The 14,275-nt window shown below is 36.3% G+C and overlaps 2 protein-coding genes across 4 annotated transcripts; one reads left to right on the top strand and one right to left on the bottom strand.

Annotated features, from left to right (window-relative positions):
- The first annotated feature begins 1,006 nt into the window (after positions 1–1,006).
- On the top strand, positions 1,007–9,245 carry LOC125210448. 2 transcript variants are annotated; one of them, XM_048110003.1, is made up of 18 exons: positions 1,007–1,422; positions 2,578–2,636; positions 2,722–2,853; positions 3,169–3,309; positions 3,586–3,642; positions 4,297–4,391; positions 4,583–4,715; positions 4,832–4,987; positions 5,346–5,536; positions 5,654–5,720; positions 6,136–6,269; positions 6,388–6,454; positions 6,558–6,620; positions 6,689–6,933; positions 7,048–7,177; positions 8,002–8,094; positions 8,179–8,376; positions 8,761–9,245. In XM_048110003.1, exons 1-18 carry the CDS (start codon positions 1,101–1,103, stop codon positions 9,049–9,051), a joined length of 2,574 nt encoding a protein of 857 aa, XP_047965960.1. In that variant the 5' UTR covers positions 1,007–1,100; the 3' UTR covers positions 9,052–9,245. The 2 variants fall into 2 exon arrangements, with proteins under 2 accessions (XP_047965960.1, XP_047965961.1); XM_048110004.1 differs by having other exon boundaries at positions 1,343–1,422; positions 2,718–2,853.
- A 546-nt stretch (positions 9,246–9,791) lies between these two features.
- Positions 9,792–13,577, bottom strand: LOC125211215 (glutamic acid-rich protein-like). Of its 2 annotated transcripts, none has more exons than XM_048110933.1 (7): positions 13,385–13,577; positions 11,984–12,524; positions 11,792–11,902; positions 11,565–11,699; positions 11,126–11,302; positions 10,595–11,038; positions 9,792–10,507 (listed from the first exon to the last, which is right to left on the bottom strand). In XM_048110933.1, the coding sequence occupies exons 1-7, from the start codon at positions 13,496–13,498 to the stop codon at positions 10,020–10,022; spliced, it is 2,010 nt and encodes a 669-aa protein (XP_047966890.1). In that variant the 5' UTR covers positions 13,499–13,577; the 3' UTR covers positions 9,792–10,019. The 2 variants fall into 2 exon arrangements, with proteins under 2 accessions (XP_047966890.1, XP_047966891.1); XM_048110934.1 differs by having other exon boundaries at positions 11,565–11,687.
- Positions 13,578–14,275: the final 698 nt, after the last annotated feature.

Genomic DNA, 14,275 nt, shown 5'->3' with positions numbered 1-14,275 from the left:
AGGGAAAAGACACAATTTTTAATGCAAAATTGGTGCGTTTGTATGTTGAATGAAAATACAGTTGCGTTTATGTAGGAAAATTGGTGGTGTGAGTATGACGAATACCGAAATATTGAATGTGAAAAACTTGATTTTTAATGCAAAATAGGTAGAGCATGATTGAGATGTATATCAAAAAAAAAAAAAAAAATTGATTAATTTTTGTGGATGGTCTGATGAAAAGCAAACTATTTATTATTGATTCATGAGAAGGTTTCATATCAAATAGACAAATATTGATTGCATTGAAGCATGTTTATAGAGAACATATCTATGCATTAGCACTAACATAAATTATCATTATTACTCTATTTGTTCCATGTTAATAGAGTAATTTTTTTCTTTTTTGGAAAGTTACAAGTTATTTAAGTCATTTCTATTTTTTTGGCAAAAAGTTACATCTCTTACTTTATTATCTTCATCTCTCATATTTTATTCACCATCCACCTAACACTATATTTTTAAACTTCGTGCGAAAAGAAATGACTTTATTAACAAGAAATAGATGGAGTACTTAATACGCAGCTCATTTATTAATTTTAAAAATCAGTAAAAAATTACTACTGTGAACTTTAGATTTGTTTATATTTATTCCACAATAAAAAAAATCTAATCATTTATGTAAAATATATTTTTAATATCGTTTTCTGTAATTATTAAAGATATGGTTTAACTCACCAACAATTAGACGTATAAAATATAATTTTATGTTGTTACATTCAATATTATTTTATTACTTTTTTTCAATTAATTTTTTAATTTGACTGAACTTAGTAATTTTGTTCAACAAATGGTGGTAGTTTTTATGGTTAGTTAGACCTAATATAATATTAATATATATTTTCAAAACTTATCCAGTTCAATAATTGCAACTAAAATAAGTGTTGGTTGGCGCTATCATATTTAATAAACTATAGCTAAGAATAAAATATTGAATCCCAACCACTCGTTTTCACTCTTTTTTCACTCTGTCAAGCAGATTATCATCACTTCACATTTTCACAATTTCTCTCACAAAAAAATGTGAATTTCACCCAAAATCACAACCACCAAAGCAAGAGATGTCTTCATGCCGCTCTTCCGCCATGTTCATCGGTCCAAAAACTTCCATAATTATCCGGCGAAGTCGTTTTTTCATCGGCAAGCCAGCCAAATTCCGGTGCCTTTTGAGTCCAATTTTGCCGGAATTCGCGGTCACGGCGTCTCTGAGCTCAGTTCTCTCTTCCGGAAACATGATTGCGGCCGCCGCTGGATCGAGCACGGCTCATGGCGCTGTGACTTCAGCGATCACGCAAGTGGCGGTGACGGCGGTCGCGATTGCTTCCGGCGCTTGTCTCTCCACGAAGGTGGAGTTTCTGTGGCCTAAAGTGGATGAGCAACCAGGTAGACTGAATTAGTGCTGAGATTTTATGGTTTTGATATACGGTAGCTTATTACGATATGCTGAATTTTCGTATTGAGGTGAATTGCGAAGCTATAATGATATTTCTGTGATCGGTTGAAGGATAAGTTTCTAGCCTTTATATTTAGTTCAAGTGTCGATCTGAAGTCGATGAACAACATTTTAAACTGAATAAGTGTTAAGTTTTGATGCTTTTGGTTCTTATTCACTTGCTTAGTATGAAGATGTGTTGAATTTTTGTATCGAAGAGAATTGCATAGCTATAATAATATTTCTGTAATCTGTCGGAGGCTAAGTTTCTAGCCTTTGTATTTGGTTCAAATGTTGATCTGAAGTTCTGTATGTGGCTTTGTGCTGTTTCTTTTTGAAACTGAAAAAATTCCGATGACTTGATCGTTGCAGTGCCAGTCACTTCTACTGGCTTAAGGATATTGAGTAACGAAGAATGTTTAATTTTCCGAAATCCATTGCAGTATGCTACAATTCTAATCTTAAGGGTCCATTAACTAATAGTGCGGTTACTCCTATTCGGTATGATGGTTGCATTGTGAAAACTAGTACGCGATATGACCTTTTCTTTTTAACTGATGAAAACTGACCTAGAAACAGGACGCAGAGAGTTGTAGAGAATCGAAGAAAATAGTTGGAAAGGATTGCTGAGCACTGCACTTGATATTGAAACTGGAGAATGTTTTAGCTTCACTATATAGGACATAACTTCAGAAATAAGATGGATTAAGAGATGAGAGAACTAGTTTCTGGAGCCAGGAGGTACAAATTACAAAGGAAAATATATAAGAGACAAAAAAAGAAATCCCAAGGCCCACTGTACGAGCTTGCCATGGTTTCAATCCTATGTGTTAGATATCTTCTTGATTTGTCCTGCCCTATGTCAGAAAGTATTTTTTTTCTAATGGATGATTATATAACTAGTCCATAGCTGTAAAAGTCATTTCGTGTCTTGGAGTTTGCTCATCTATTTAGTTGATTATCGTTGATGAGTCCCAAATGAATCATAGTAAATCATTAGAATCTTATTAGTCCATATTATGAATGAAGGGATCATAGGATTAACAACTCACGATTGAAGTTTCAAGTTGTTCGCTATGTTGAAATGAAATTGCACTTTTGGGCAGGATCTCATATTCTTGATGGAGTAGATGTTACTGGGTATCCCATATTCAATGATGCAAAGGTTTGCCATCTTCACTCGTTTATGTTATCTGCACCAAAATATTCCACTACTGTAAGACACTTAGATTCTGAACCTGTGAAGGCAGGTGCAAAAGGCTATTGCATTTGCAAGGAAAGCTCACCATGGTCAGACAAGAAAAACAGGGGACCCCTATATATCCCACTGTATTCACACAGGCAAAATTTTAGCTGTTTTAGTCCCATCAGATGGTAAAAGAGTATGTAATCCTCTTTCATATAGTAATTTATTTTGCATTTTGTACTGCTAGATTATCTTGTGAATGGTGCAATTTCCCTCAAGTCAATAACCTATGTGGACAAACTAAGAAGCATGTTTAAATTGCGTCCATATGATATAGATGAATCATGAATATGAAAACTACTTTGTTAGCGATAGACGACATGGTTTAGTTGAATTAGATTTGAGGCTTCTCTAGTGTGTGACTGTATGTCTCTCATTTTGTGGCCTATAATGTAATTCCTAGTGTTTCCTATTGATCCATATCCAGAGGTAGTAACTGCTCTATGTTCAGGCCATTGATACAATTGTAGCTGGGATCCTCCATGACATAGTTGATGACACTTATGAAAGTTTGGACAGCATAGAGCGAGAATTTGATTCTGATGCTGCAAAGTTAGTGGCTGGAGTCTCGCGACTGAGCTATATTAATCAGGTAAACACTTTATGCACACATCCCAAACTCCAGAGGGAATCATAGTTAAACACCTCTGCAGGTTCCCAAACTCTTTAGTAGCAAGGTATCATAGGTTAAAACACTTCTGAAATATAGAGCTTGAAGTCGTCTGGCAAATAAATGTGGACTATGAGCCTTTTGCAATGATACCTGATCCGTCCTACATATTACCACAAAACATTCGTTTTTCTGACTCCCATCATTCTGTTCGACTACCATGCTTTGTACTAACACTGAAAGTTACTTGTTCTGCAGCTACTACGAAGACGCCGCAGAATGAGTGTAGGTCAAGATACACTCAACCATGAAGAGGTAAGCATGCAAGTATTCCAGGTTAAGTATTAACTAAAGTGTCATGCGTTGGACCAGTGAGTCTGTGCCAGCCCTTGCTAATAACTCTGTTCACACATGGTCAGTAGAATGGTTGAGGTGGCAAGATGAGAGCTAAGTAAGCTATGTCCGTTCTTATGGTGCCAAAAAAATGGCATGTAAAAAATATTCTTCCTGACTAGGCTTGCAGTTGCTAAAATATACCTGAACCAATATTATGATGTAGATATTAGCTTATTAAAACCAAACAGATACTAGCTAATATGTGCTCAAGATGATCAAGAGCATCTCAAGGGATCACAATGGAGATGGCAGTAATATTATTGTGAATGTTGTTTTTTGTTAGTGTATATGATATGTTACTTAATCCTTATGTTTATTCTTTAACGTCGCTTCCTGATACTTCAAATTTTTAGTACTACTAGTGCAGCATGATGGATTTTCTTCCCCTTGTTACTATTTGATCATCTAGTTTGGTTATACAAATACCAATATACCTGAATAAATCTTACTTATAAATAGTTTTACATTGCTAACCTGAATAATAGGGTCTGGGTGAAATATGTTGCGGAACAGATAATTTGTTATTTTAAAACTCATTGAAATTAAAAATTCATTTGTCTCGTTCTTGTGTAGGCAAACAATTTACGAGCAATGCTTCTGGGCATGGTTGACGATCCACGTGTCGTTCTCATCAAGCTTGCAGATCGACTTCACAATATGAGAACCATGTACATATTTGAATATTTTTGCTTTTTCGTTGACTCTAGGTTCTACAAGGCTTGACATCTATAGGAATAACTATACTTTTATTAACCAGTATTTCCATATTACCAGTTTAAATTTTCTATTTTCCACATTTTCCTCAACACAGTGAATGCTAAATTTATAGTGTGGAACTTATATATGTGTTTTACTGTAGATATGCTCTACCTCCCAGCAAAGCTCAGGCTGTGGCACAGGAGACATTAGCTATCTGGTGCTCACTTGCTTCCCGACTGGGTCTATGGGCTCTTAAAGCTGAACTTGAAGATCTGTGCTTTGCTGTCCTTCAGGTTAGACCTAATTAAGTAGTATCTTTTAAATATTTTGTGGAAGAAGAAAATATCCAGAACTAGATAGTTTTGATCGCCCTCATCTAGTAAAGCCTGTATGTATCTTCATGTTGCAGCCTAAAGTGTTTCGTCAACTGAGGGCAGACCTTGTTTCCATGTGGAGCCCTAGTAACAATGGAAACCTAAGAAGAATATCAACGAAGTCAAGTGGTGTTGTACACTTTCAAGAATGTGAAGAATCTGGAGATTTGGATGAGGAAAATAGCATGAAGGTGCAATTCTTAGATGCTAAACTTAGATGACAATCATGACATAGAGTTTTTTTTACTACTTTGGTTATACTTGCATGAGGTCACCGACTCAACCTCTTTTTGGATCTTTCTACTGCTCCCTTGCTATATATAATAGAATGTTTTGTCAATTCGAAACATAGCCAGTGATAATATACTCAGGTTTTCATAGATTGCCGACCTACGAAACAATCGCAGGGTATCTGTACCTTTTGTTTGCTGCTATGATAAAAAAATACTCCCCGTCTTATCTGGAATTTGTGCTGACCATGGTATCCGTTTGCCGGTTTTCCTTATTGGTCCTTTCTACTAAATAGTCTTGCTTGTTCTAAATCTGCAGGTTCTTTTGCAAGCTGTGCTTCCATTTGATCTCTTATTGGATAGAAAGAAACGTGTAGATTTTTCTCACAATTTTGCAACATGCTTGGATACTCCAAAAAAACCCAAAGTTGTGAGGGATGCTGGTGTTGCTTTGGCATCACTAGTAGTTTGTGAAGAAGCATTGGAGCGAGAATTATTTATTTCAACATCGTAGGTTCTGTCTGTCTACTACTAGTCTACTATAAAATTGAAATTTTCATGAAGCTAATTTTCAGCACAATTTGTTAAGTTCCAAAAGTTTGCTTTATTATGGATCCTGTCCTGCAGTTATGTTCCTGGCATGGAAGTATCGCTATCTGGACGGCTGAAAAGTCTGTATAGCATCTACAGTAAGGTATGGATGCGATTATGGGGTGTTTTAAAGATAAAATACAAAATTGTTCAGTTCTTTCTGAGATTTGAGTTGCAAATTACACGAAGTAGAGGTATGTCATGTAAAGGAAAGTAAACTGGACTTTGTACGGGAATGGAACCTAAGATTAATCTACTACTTTTAGTCAATACATTAACCAGTGTACTTCCTTTTAGTTGTTGAGTTATCCTCCCACTCGCAGGCCCCAAGTCCTTGACTATATTTTCACATACTGTTACACACACACATAATTTTAAATCTGAATTTTAAGACTTTAAGTTCTATATAACTTATGCAGTCTATAACTATTAAGAAATTTCTTTTGATTGATGATTATCAGTTAGCTGTTCTCTTCTAGATTTTAACCATCACCTGATTCTTTTGTCGTACTCTGTAGATGATAAGAAAAGATGTCGGAATCAGGAAAGTATATGATGCCAGAGCATTGAGGGTCATTGTTGGAGATAAGAATGGGACTTTGCATGGGCAGGCGGTTCAATGTTGTTACAATCTACTTAACATCATACACAAGTACATAACCAAGAATTTGCCTTTCCCTCTTTTCTGTCTGTTCATTTTTTCTCACAGTGGTGATGTTATGGTCCATGGTGTGATACTAATTGGCTATTTCCATCTTTTCATCCCCCAGACTTTGGGCCCCAATCGACGGCGAATTTGACGATTACATTGTCAACCCAAAACCAAGTGGTTACCAAGTAAACTATTTGTGATAAAGTATTTCTTGTTTCTTGTCAGAAAATGCTTCTTGCATTTTGTTTCTTTACGACTTCTCTTACTGATGGATTTCCGTGGTCTCAGTCACTTCATACTGCAGTGCAAGGGCCTGACTCTTCTCCTCTTGAAGTTCAAATACGAACACAGGTACAATTTCCTCATACTTACTTAAACTAGCTAATCTCGGATTCTTACTGATGTTTTCTTTGACTCAGCGAATGCATGAGTATGCTGAACACGGGCTTGCTGCACATTGGTTATACAAGGAAACAGAGAATATATTGCCATCAAAGATAATTGTAGATGATTCTAACATTGGGGTCTTGTCAGATTTTTCTGAGAAAATAGAAAATCAAGCTTCCGTTGAGACTGATATGCTACTAAAGTATAGCTCACTTAAAGTAGGTCATCCAGTTCTTAGAGTGGAAGCTGGCCAATTGCTTGCTGCAGTTATTGTCAGGTATGACATCATTCGTGGATCAATCGAGACCTGTTACTAACTTTTCTGTACCCCACAGGTCAGTAGAATCTTCAGATCAAAGCCCTGATTTAGAAACTGAACTGTGATTTTCAGCGTAGATAATGATGGAAGAGAATTGCTTGTTGCTGTGGGTTTTGGTCTAGCTGCGTATGCTGCAGTAGCTGAAAGAAGATCCCCGTACCAAATAAAAAGATGGAAAGTTCATGCAGATCTGTTTAAAAAGGTGCACATTTAAGAAATAAGCACATTTCATTGTTAAGTGAATAAAGTATAAATTGGGCAGCTGCTGTACTTTCCATAATATTAGTTCAGTTTTTGGGGGGTAGCGCTAACAAGGTCTAATTCTAACATAAATTGAAGTTTAAAATCTAATTGTAATTCAAATAAAAACATAGGGACAGACATGAAGTCATCAACTCAGTTTCAAAAATAAAAAGTAAGGAAGTGGCCCAGTACATAAAAAAACAAGGACTTGCATTTTACTTTGAGTAGAAGGTGACACAGTATTGACAAGTCAGCATGCTTTACTTTGTTCTTTTTCCCAAATTGCAAGAAGTTCAATTTTGCTACTGCGTTTAGCATCACATATTAGATGCATTTTCTCGTAAATGCTCTGAAAAGTATTCTTGCCTTAATCCTATACTTCAAAATTGTTAGGTATGATATATGCCTCAAAATTTACTAAATGGGTCTCTATATCCCGAATCTAGTGTTTACAACGCAACTTTACAAGAATTGAATCATCAATTTTTCCTTTCTCCTTTAGATATTTTGTTGGTTCTCTCTACCGTATCTTCTTACCATGCTGCTTACTTCGTATGGGGCATTGTATTATATCTAAGTAATGCTTTGGTGTAGTCTAAATTCGGTTTGGTTGGTCTGAAGTAATCAGAATTGTAGAAATACAACTATATATATAAGGAAGAATGTCATTCCTAATCAAATGTTGTCTAACAAAATTGTATTACACAATGGAATAACTACAAAAATAGATAGAGCAGAGTTCAGCTGCTTTTGGTTATGTCCCTGAATTTTTTCATCTTCCAGGTATCGGATCAATGGTGGTGCGCACCAGGACATGGGGATTGGTGTACAAACTTGGAAAAGTACACTCTTTGTCGAGATGGTATATACCATAAGGTAACTTTGATCAGTTTTTTCCTTGTTGCAACGATATACTAGCTAAAGAGGAACACTATAACAGTACCGTATATTACCATGCAGCAAGACCAATTTGAACGATGTTTGCCTACTTTCATCCAAGTCATCGAGTTGACAGAGTGGGAAGAAGCTGAATACTGGGCTGTTGTCTCAGCTGTTTTTGAGGGGAAACCGACTACACCTTCTGTTTTCGACTCAAACTCTTTGAAGCCTACCTCTGCTTTTAATTCTGCTTTGCTGGACACTGGCATCAATAACAAGGTTTGGCTTCTTTGCAGCTCTCATACATTAGCCCAAATGAACTTTTTGGATCCTGCCCATTATGTTTGGACAAATGTTTGAGACCAAAAAATTATTTTGGGCAAATGTTTGGGACCAAAAATTGACTTTAGTCGTTAAATTAAATATGTTAATCTAATTAATTAATATGGTTTAAGTGAATAAATCGGTCAAAATGCATTTGACCGTTTTTGGACTAATTCATATTGTTTGGAACCAAAAGGTACCCAACATATATGTAGGAGAAAAGTTCGTTTGGACTTTATTAGTCTTTTTGAACTATCTTAAGAGAAACAGTTAAGTTGATTCCAAGCCAAGTAGACCCGAATAACTCATCCTCTGTATCTGGTTTTTGTCGAATAACAGGTACAGCTTCTGAGAACAATGCTTCAATGGGAGGAGCAGCTGCGTTCTGAAGCAGGGCTACGACAGCTAAAGTTCGACAGGAAATTCAGGAACGCAGAGTCGCTTTCCCTCGGTGAAGTTGCAGTGGTGTGCTGGCCGCACGGGGAAATAATGAGACTGCGCACTGGTAGCACAGCCGGTGATGCTGCTAGAAGGATCGGATTTGACGGGAAGCTCGTGTCGATAAACGGGCAGCTGGTGTTACCCAACACAGAGTTGAAAGATGGTGATGTAGTTGAAGTCAGGCTGTAACTAGTATCACATTTGGCCAAGTACATACTCCATTTTCTTTCCATGTATAATTTGGCAGCTGCAACTGTACATTGTAAATTTCGTTTACTTGTAAATTCTAATATTTGTACTATTCTAACTAGTAGGTATAGCATGTAGATAATTCGTGGAAATAATTATTCTTCTCGTTTGTCATTAAATACCTCATTTTATTATTTTAAGATGTTTATTACTACGTACTATTTAGAAATAGATCTCATATTCAAATAATTATTTTCACTCACGTTTCATTATAAAATTAAAATGTTTATTACTACGTACTAAATCAAAATGAAGATCACTCACATTTCAAAGAATTTGTGCCAATCCCAAATGAATGGCGGATAATTCCAAGTAAGTGTGCTTTTATTAATTATATTGTCTTGTTAGTCTTCAATACAAACAAATTTTGGAATATTGTTAGTTAATTTATGATTTCGTTGGTCCTAAGACAAAGTAAGTAAATATAATATGAAGAAAAATTAGAAACAACTGAAGTTTGGACTAACACGAATTATTACTACATTTCATACGAGAGATAGAATGTTAACTCATAATCAAATTTTTGAGCAAGTGTACAAAACTAATTTTAGACTTTAGTCTATTACATTAGTTAACATAGAATCATTAGAATTGACCAAAAAATACTATTAAATCACAAAAAAAATGTTAAATTTGGACCTTAAACTTGTACTATCATGTATTATGATAATGGTATTTAGTAAAATAACGCCTCAACTTCCATCATTTCACTCTTCCAAATATCAAAAACTTGTTGCCTCACACAAGAACTACAACAGTAGAGTATTACAGATTGATGAAATATCAAAACTCTCAACTCAAATACATCACTTCTCTTCTTCTATCCTCACAACTCCATCAAAAAAACTCTCTTCATCAATGGTGCACGCACAGTGCACGCACAGTGCACGCACTATAACTTGGTTATTTCACTTTCCATTCCCACCGATCAATGTGTTCTCAGGCAGCTCTTGCAAAGCTGATCTCTGGCTCACCTCGTTGCCACCACTCTTGCTCGATCTTTTACTCGAGATCTGTAGCTTCTCCTTCAACATCTTGGAGAGCTTCCTCAAGCTCTCCTCTTCAAAACGACGCTGTTTGTCTTTCCCTGCCTTGATCGCATCATCTTCCGCGATCACCAATTCGGTCCCGTTATTAGCCTTATTCGTTTCTACTGGATCTTCTTGGACAGCAACAGTTTCTTCAACCTCCATGGTTTCTGTTTCCGCCTTCTTGAGCTCCATTTCTTCACTTTCTTCGACTTGAACAGTTTCAGTTTCAGTCTTCTTCGTCTCTTCATGAATACCAAAATCAACTTCGTGTTCCAGTCTCATCTCTGTGAGTTTTCCTAATGTCACATTCAAGTCATGATCATCTTCACACTCTACCTCAACCTCATCATCATCAGACACAACCACTGCAAAATCAAAAGCTCAACATTATTATCTTAGAACCAAAAGGTGTTAAACTCATCATTATAACAACGTAAAGATCTTTATTATACCTTTGCTTTCAAACTCAGCAGCATCATCTTCAGATCCTGCATCTGTCTCATCATCATCTACTTCATCTTCAGATCCTGCATCGGTCTCATCATCATCTACTTCGTTCAAGTTCCCAACTGTGACTTCAGTTTCACATTTGCTTTCAAACTCAGCAGCCTCGTCTTCAGAACCTGCATCTATCTCAATATTATCTACTTCTTTTGAGTTCTCAACTGTGAATTCAGTTTCACATTTGCTTTCAAACTCAGCAGCATCATCTTCAGATCCTGCATTGGTTTCAATATAATCTTCTTTTGAGTTCTCAACTGTGACTTCAGTTTCACATTTGCTTTCAAACTCCACAGCCTCGTCTTTAGATCCTGCATCGGTCTCAATATCTTCAACTTGTTTTGAGTTCTCAACTGTGACTTCTTCAGTTTCACATTTGGGGGCATCGACACAACCTGTATCAGATTTTTGATTTAAATAAATTGAAATTCAATTCAGCCAAATAGCCAATTGAAAGAAGCACAAATCAAATCAAAACATACCTTCACTTTGTTGAACTTCCAATTCTGTGTCTTCATCAGCAGGATATTCTGTGTTATCACATATCTCTTCATTATGTTCTACTTCCACTGCAAAATCAGTGCCCTTTTCTACTTCTCCCATGGTTATATCCTTTTCAGAATTTTCTTTATCCTCCATATTTTCAACTGCATCAGCACCTGAAAGTTTACGGCTTAGATAATTAATCAGTGCACAAACAACAAACAAACAAACAAATGAAACACCCCCTCTCTGTCCGGCAATATTAGTCCATATTTGCCATTTCAAACGCTAATAGAAGTCGTTTTTCACTCATAATTTATTATAAAGTGAGACTCACATTCAACTAACTTTTTCAACCTACATTTTAAAACTCTTGATGGAAAAAATGGCACTCGTAATCGTGGATGGAGGGAGTAACTGAAAAGAAAGAAAATGTACCAGTAATTCCTGACAGTTCATTTTGGTCTTCTTTCAGATTCACCTTCTGATCTTCACAATCTTCAGCAGATAATTCATCATTGGAAAGCTCAGACTTTTCTTTATCCTCGTCCGTATTTTTAACTGAATCAGCACCCGAGAAATTACACCATAATAATTCACCATTCCACAGCAAACAAACATATGAAATAAACAATCAAAAACAAAGAATCAGAAAAGAAATATACCAGTAATTCCTGATAGTTCTTTCTGATCCACCTCCTTATCTTCACAATCTTTAGAGCATAATTCATTACTGGAAAGCTCAGATTTTTCTTTATCCTCCTCCACATTTTCAACTGAAAAGTTACAGCTTGATCATTAATCATTGCAAACAAACATGCAATAAATAAAAACAAAGAATCAGAACAGAAATATACCAGTAACTCCTGACACTTCTTTCTGATTCACCTCCTGGTCTTCACAATCTTTAGCAAACAATTCCTCATTAGAAAGCTCAGTTTCTCCACTCAACATTGGCATACTTTTCACTGCCAACCTGGTTGATCGTCGCGTGCTGTATACCTTCTTCTCCGTTTCCTCGGCCCTTCTTCTCCGGCTAGTAGCCCCCACTGCAGCAGGGGTCATCAAAGCATCCTTCTTCTGTTCCACGCATTTCTCCAACTGCGAATCCAGTTCAAGACACGTTGGGGCAATCTGGACCCTCCTTCGACTAGCCTGTGCTGCCACTGCCGGAGTTTCCATTGCATCGGCCTGCGCTTTGACGGCAGTTTTCCGGGTAGTGCGCCGAGCCGTGGTCATTAACACAGGTTCAGCGTTGGAGACATTTCTCTGGCGTGTGCTCCGGCCACCGGTTGGAGGAACATATGGAGATGTTACCTCCAAGCTGTCTTGTAGCTCCATGGATGACTGTGTGCTTTCTGATTGAGATGTCTGCATAAAATCCTCAATTCCTTCAACCTGTAAATCAAAATCAGAATAATTTCTTGAGCAACAAAGTGGATACTGAATAACAGCAGAATAAAGCAACACCATAGCTAGTTAAGTTTCTCAAATTCGATTAGATCTCATAATCACCAAATAAAATATTCTATAAGTATGCAGCTCCTTGGGGGCGCAGATTCAGCAGAATAAAATTTCTGAATTCAGATTAGATATTCTAATCAATTTTCATCTCGACTTTTAAATGTTAAAAAATCAATTAAAACTAAAATATGCAGGTCTTTGACATTGAATTAGGTGTGCGAAGAAGTTCACCAGAATGAGCTCATATTCCCCCAAATTTGGTACTACTATTCTAAGTTAAAAATTATTAGACCATCTCGCACACATGTAAATTGAATAACAGAGCAAACAGATAAAATCAGCCAATCGAACAATGAACTAGTGAAAGGAGCATGATTGCAGCTGGTTATATTCATTCAGCACAGATCCTTATCTCTCTACCAATGAAATTATTGAGAAACGAAAAAAATCTAAAAATTCAGGAAATGAGCTCACGATCTGGAGAGCTTTGAGAGCGTCTACCCAATCAAACAACAAATAGCTGATTAACTGGAGCGAAACGAAAATCATTTCAGCTAGATCTGTTTCATACAGCCTCGATCCTAAATCTCTACCAATGAGCTAATTGAAATAACGAGATTAAAATCCACAAATTCTGGAAATTAGGTCACGTGAGCAGGAGCGCTTTGAGAGCGTCACATCATTTATCAGCGAATCAATTAACTAGAGTGAAACGAACATGATTGCAGCTAGATATGTACATCTAGCATTGAAAAAACGAAATTAAAATCGAAAAATTGAGGAAATGAGCTTACGATCTGGAGAGCAGTGAGAGCGTCGGCCATGGCAGCATTGGTCATGTTGGCTGGGATTTTATTCCTCTTGCAGAACGCCTGCAGCTCTCTCCTTGTAAGGCTGTGGAAATCCATTGCTTCGAAGAGTAAGAATTACGATTAACGTATTCTCCTTGAGCAGCTAGGTTGGACTGTGGATGAAGGCGCGGCAATGAATGAGAAAAGGAGAAAGGAGCGTTGGTATATATAGTGTGCGGTGGCCGGTGGGGTAGTGAAATGTAGGGTTGAAAGTTGGAAACCCTTGTCGAAAATGACCGTTGAAAGTTTGAAATTTGAATTTTGTGGGAGAGAGTATAATAATTTGTGAATTAATTGACAATGTCATTCCTTTGATTCTTTGAATGCGCATCAGTGTCATAATCTCTCTAATTACTAATCTCTTTAATTAATTAACAATGCCATTCTTAATAAATTGTGAATTACTACTAATTAACAATGTCCTTCCTCCTTCCTATGGATTAATTGTATTAGGGATTAGTTTAATAGATTATGATAAGCTATAAAATATTATGATAAATTATTTTAAAAATAGAAAAATAAAAATAAACAATAATTTCTGTGAGTGTTTTGGATATTTTATGTTATAAATTGAAAGATGATTAAATAATTACTCGAGAGGTAATTAGAGTAATATATATCTGATTCATCACAATGTCGTCTTTCGTAATAATTTTAAAATTAATTAGATTATTTAATTTTTGTGTTTAGAGTAATTGATTATGGTGCGGGATAAATTGAACGATTATGACAAAAAATGCTAATAAATTGGAACTGAACTGGTGTGGTTGTCACTTGTCAATGAGTATTAATCGATGGAAACCGAATTAGATGGAGTATTAAATTTGACCAATA

The sequence above is a fragment of the Salvia hispanica genome, chromosome 3, assembly GCF_023119035.1.
Source record: "Salvia hispanica cultivar TCC Black 2014 chromosome 3, UniMelb_Shisp_WGS_1.0, whole genome shotgun sequence".
NCBI lineage: Eukaryota > Viridiplantae > Streptophyta > Magnoliopsida > Lamiales > Lamiaceae > Salvia > Salvia hispanica.
The sequence above is the reverse complement of the archived record's forward strand: the minus strand, read 5'-3'. Positions and strand labels throughout refer to the sequence as shown.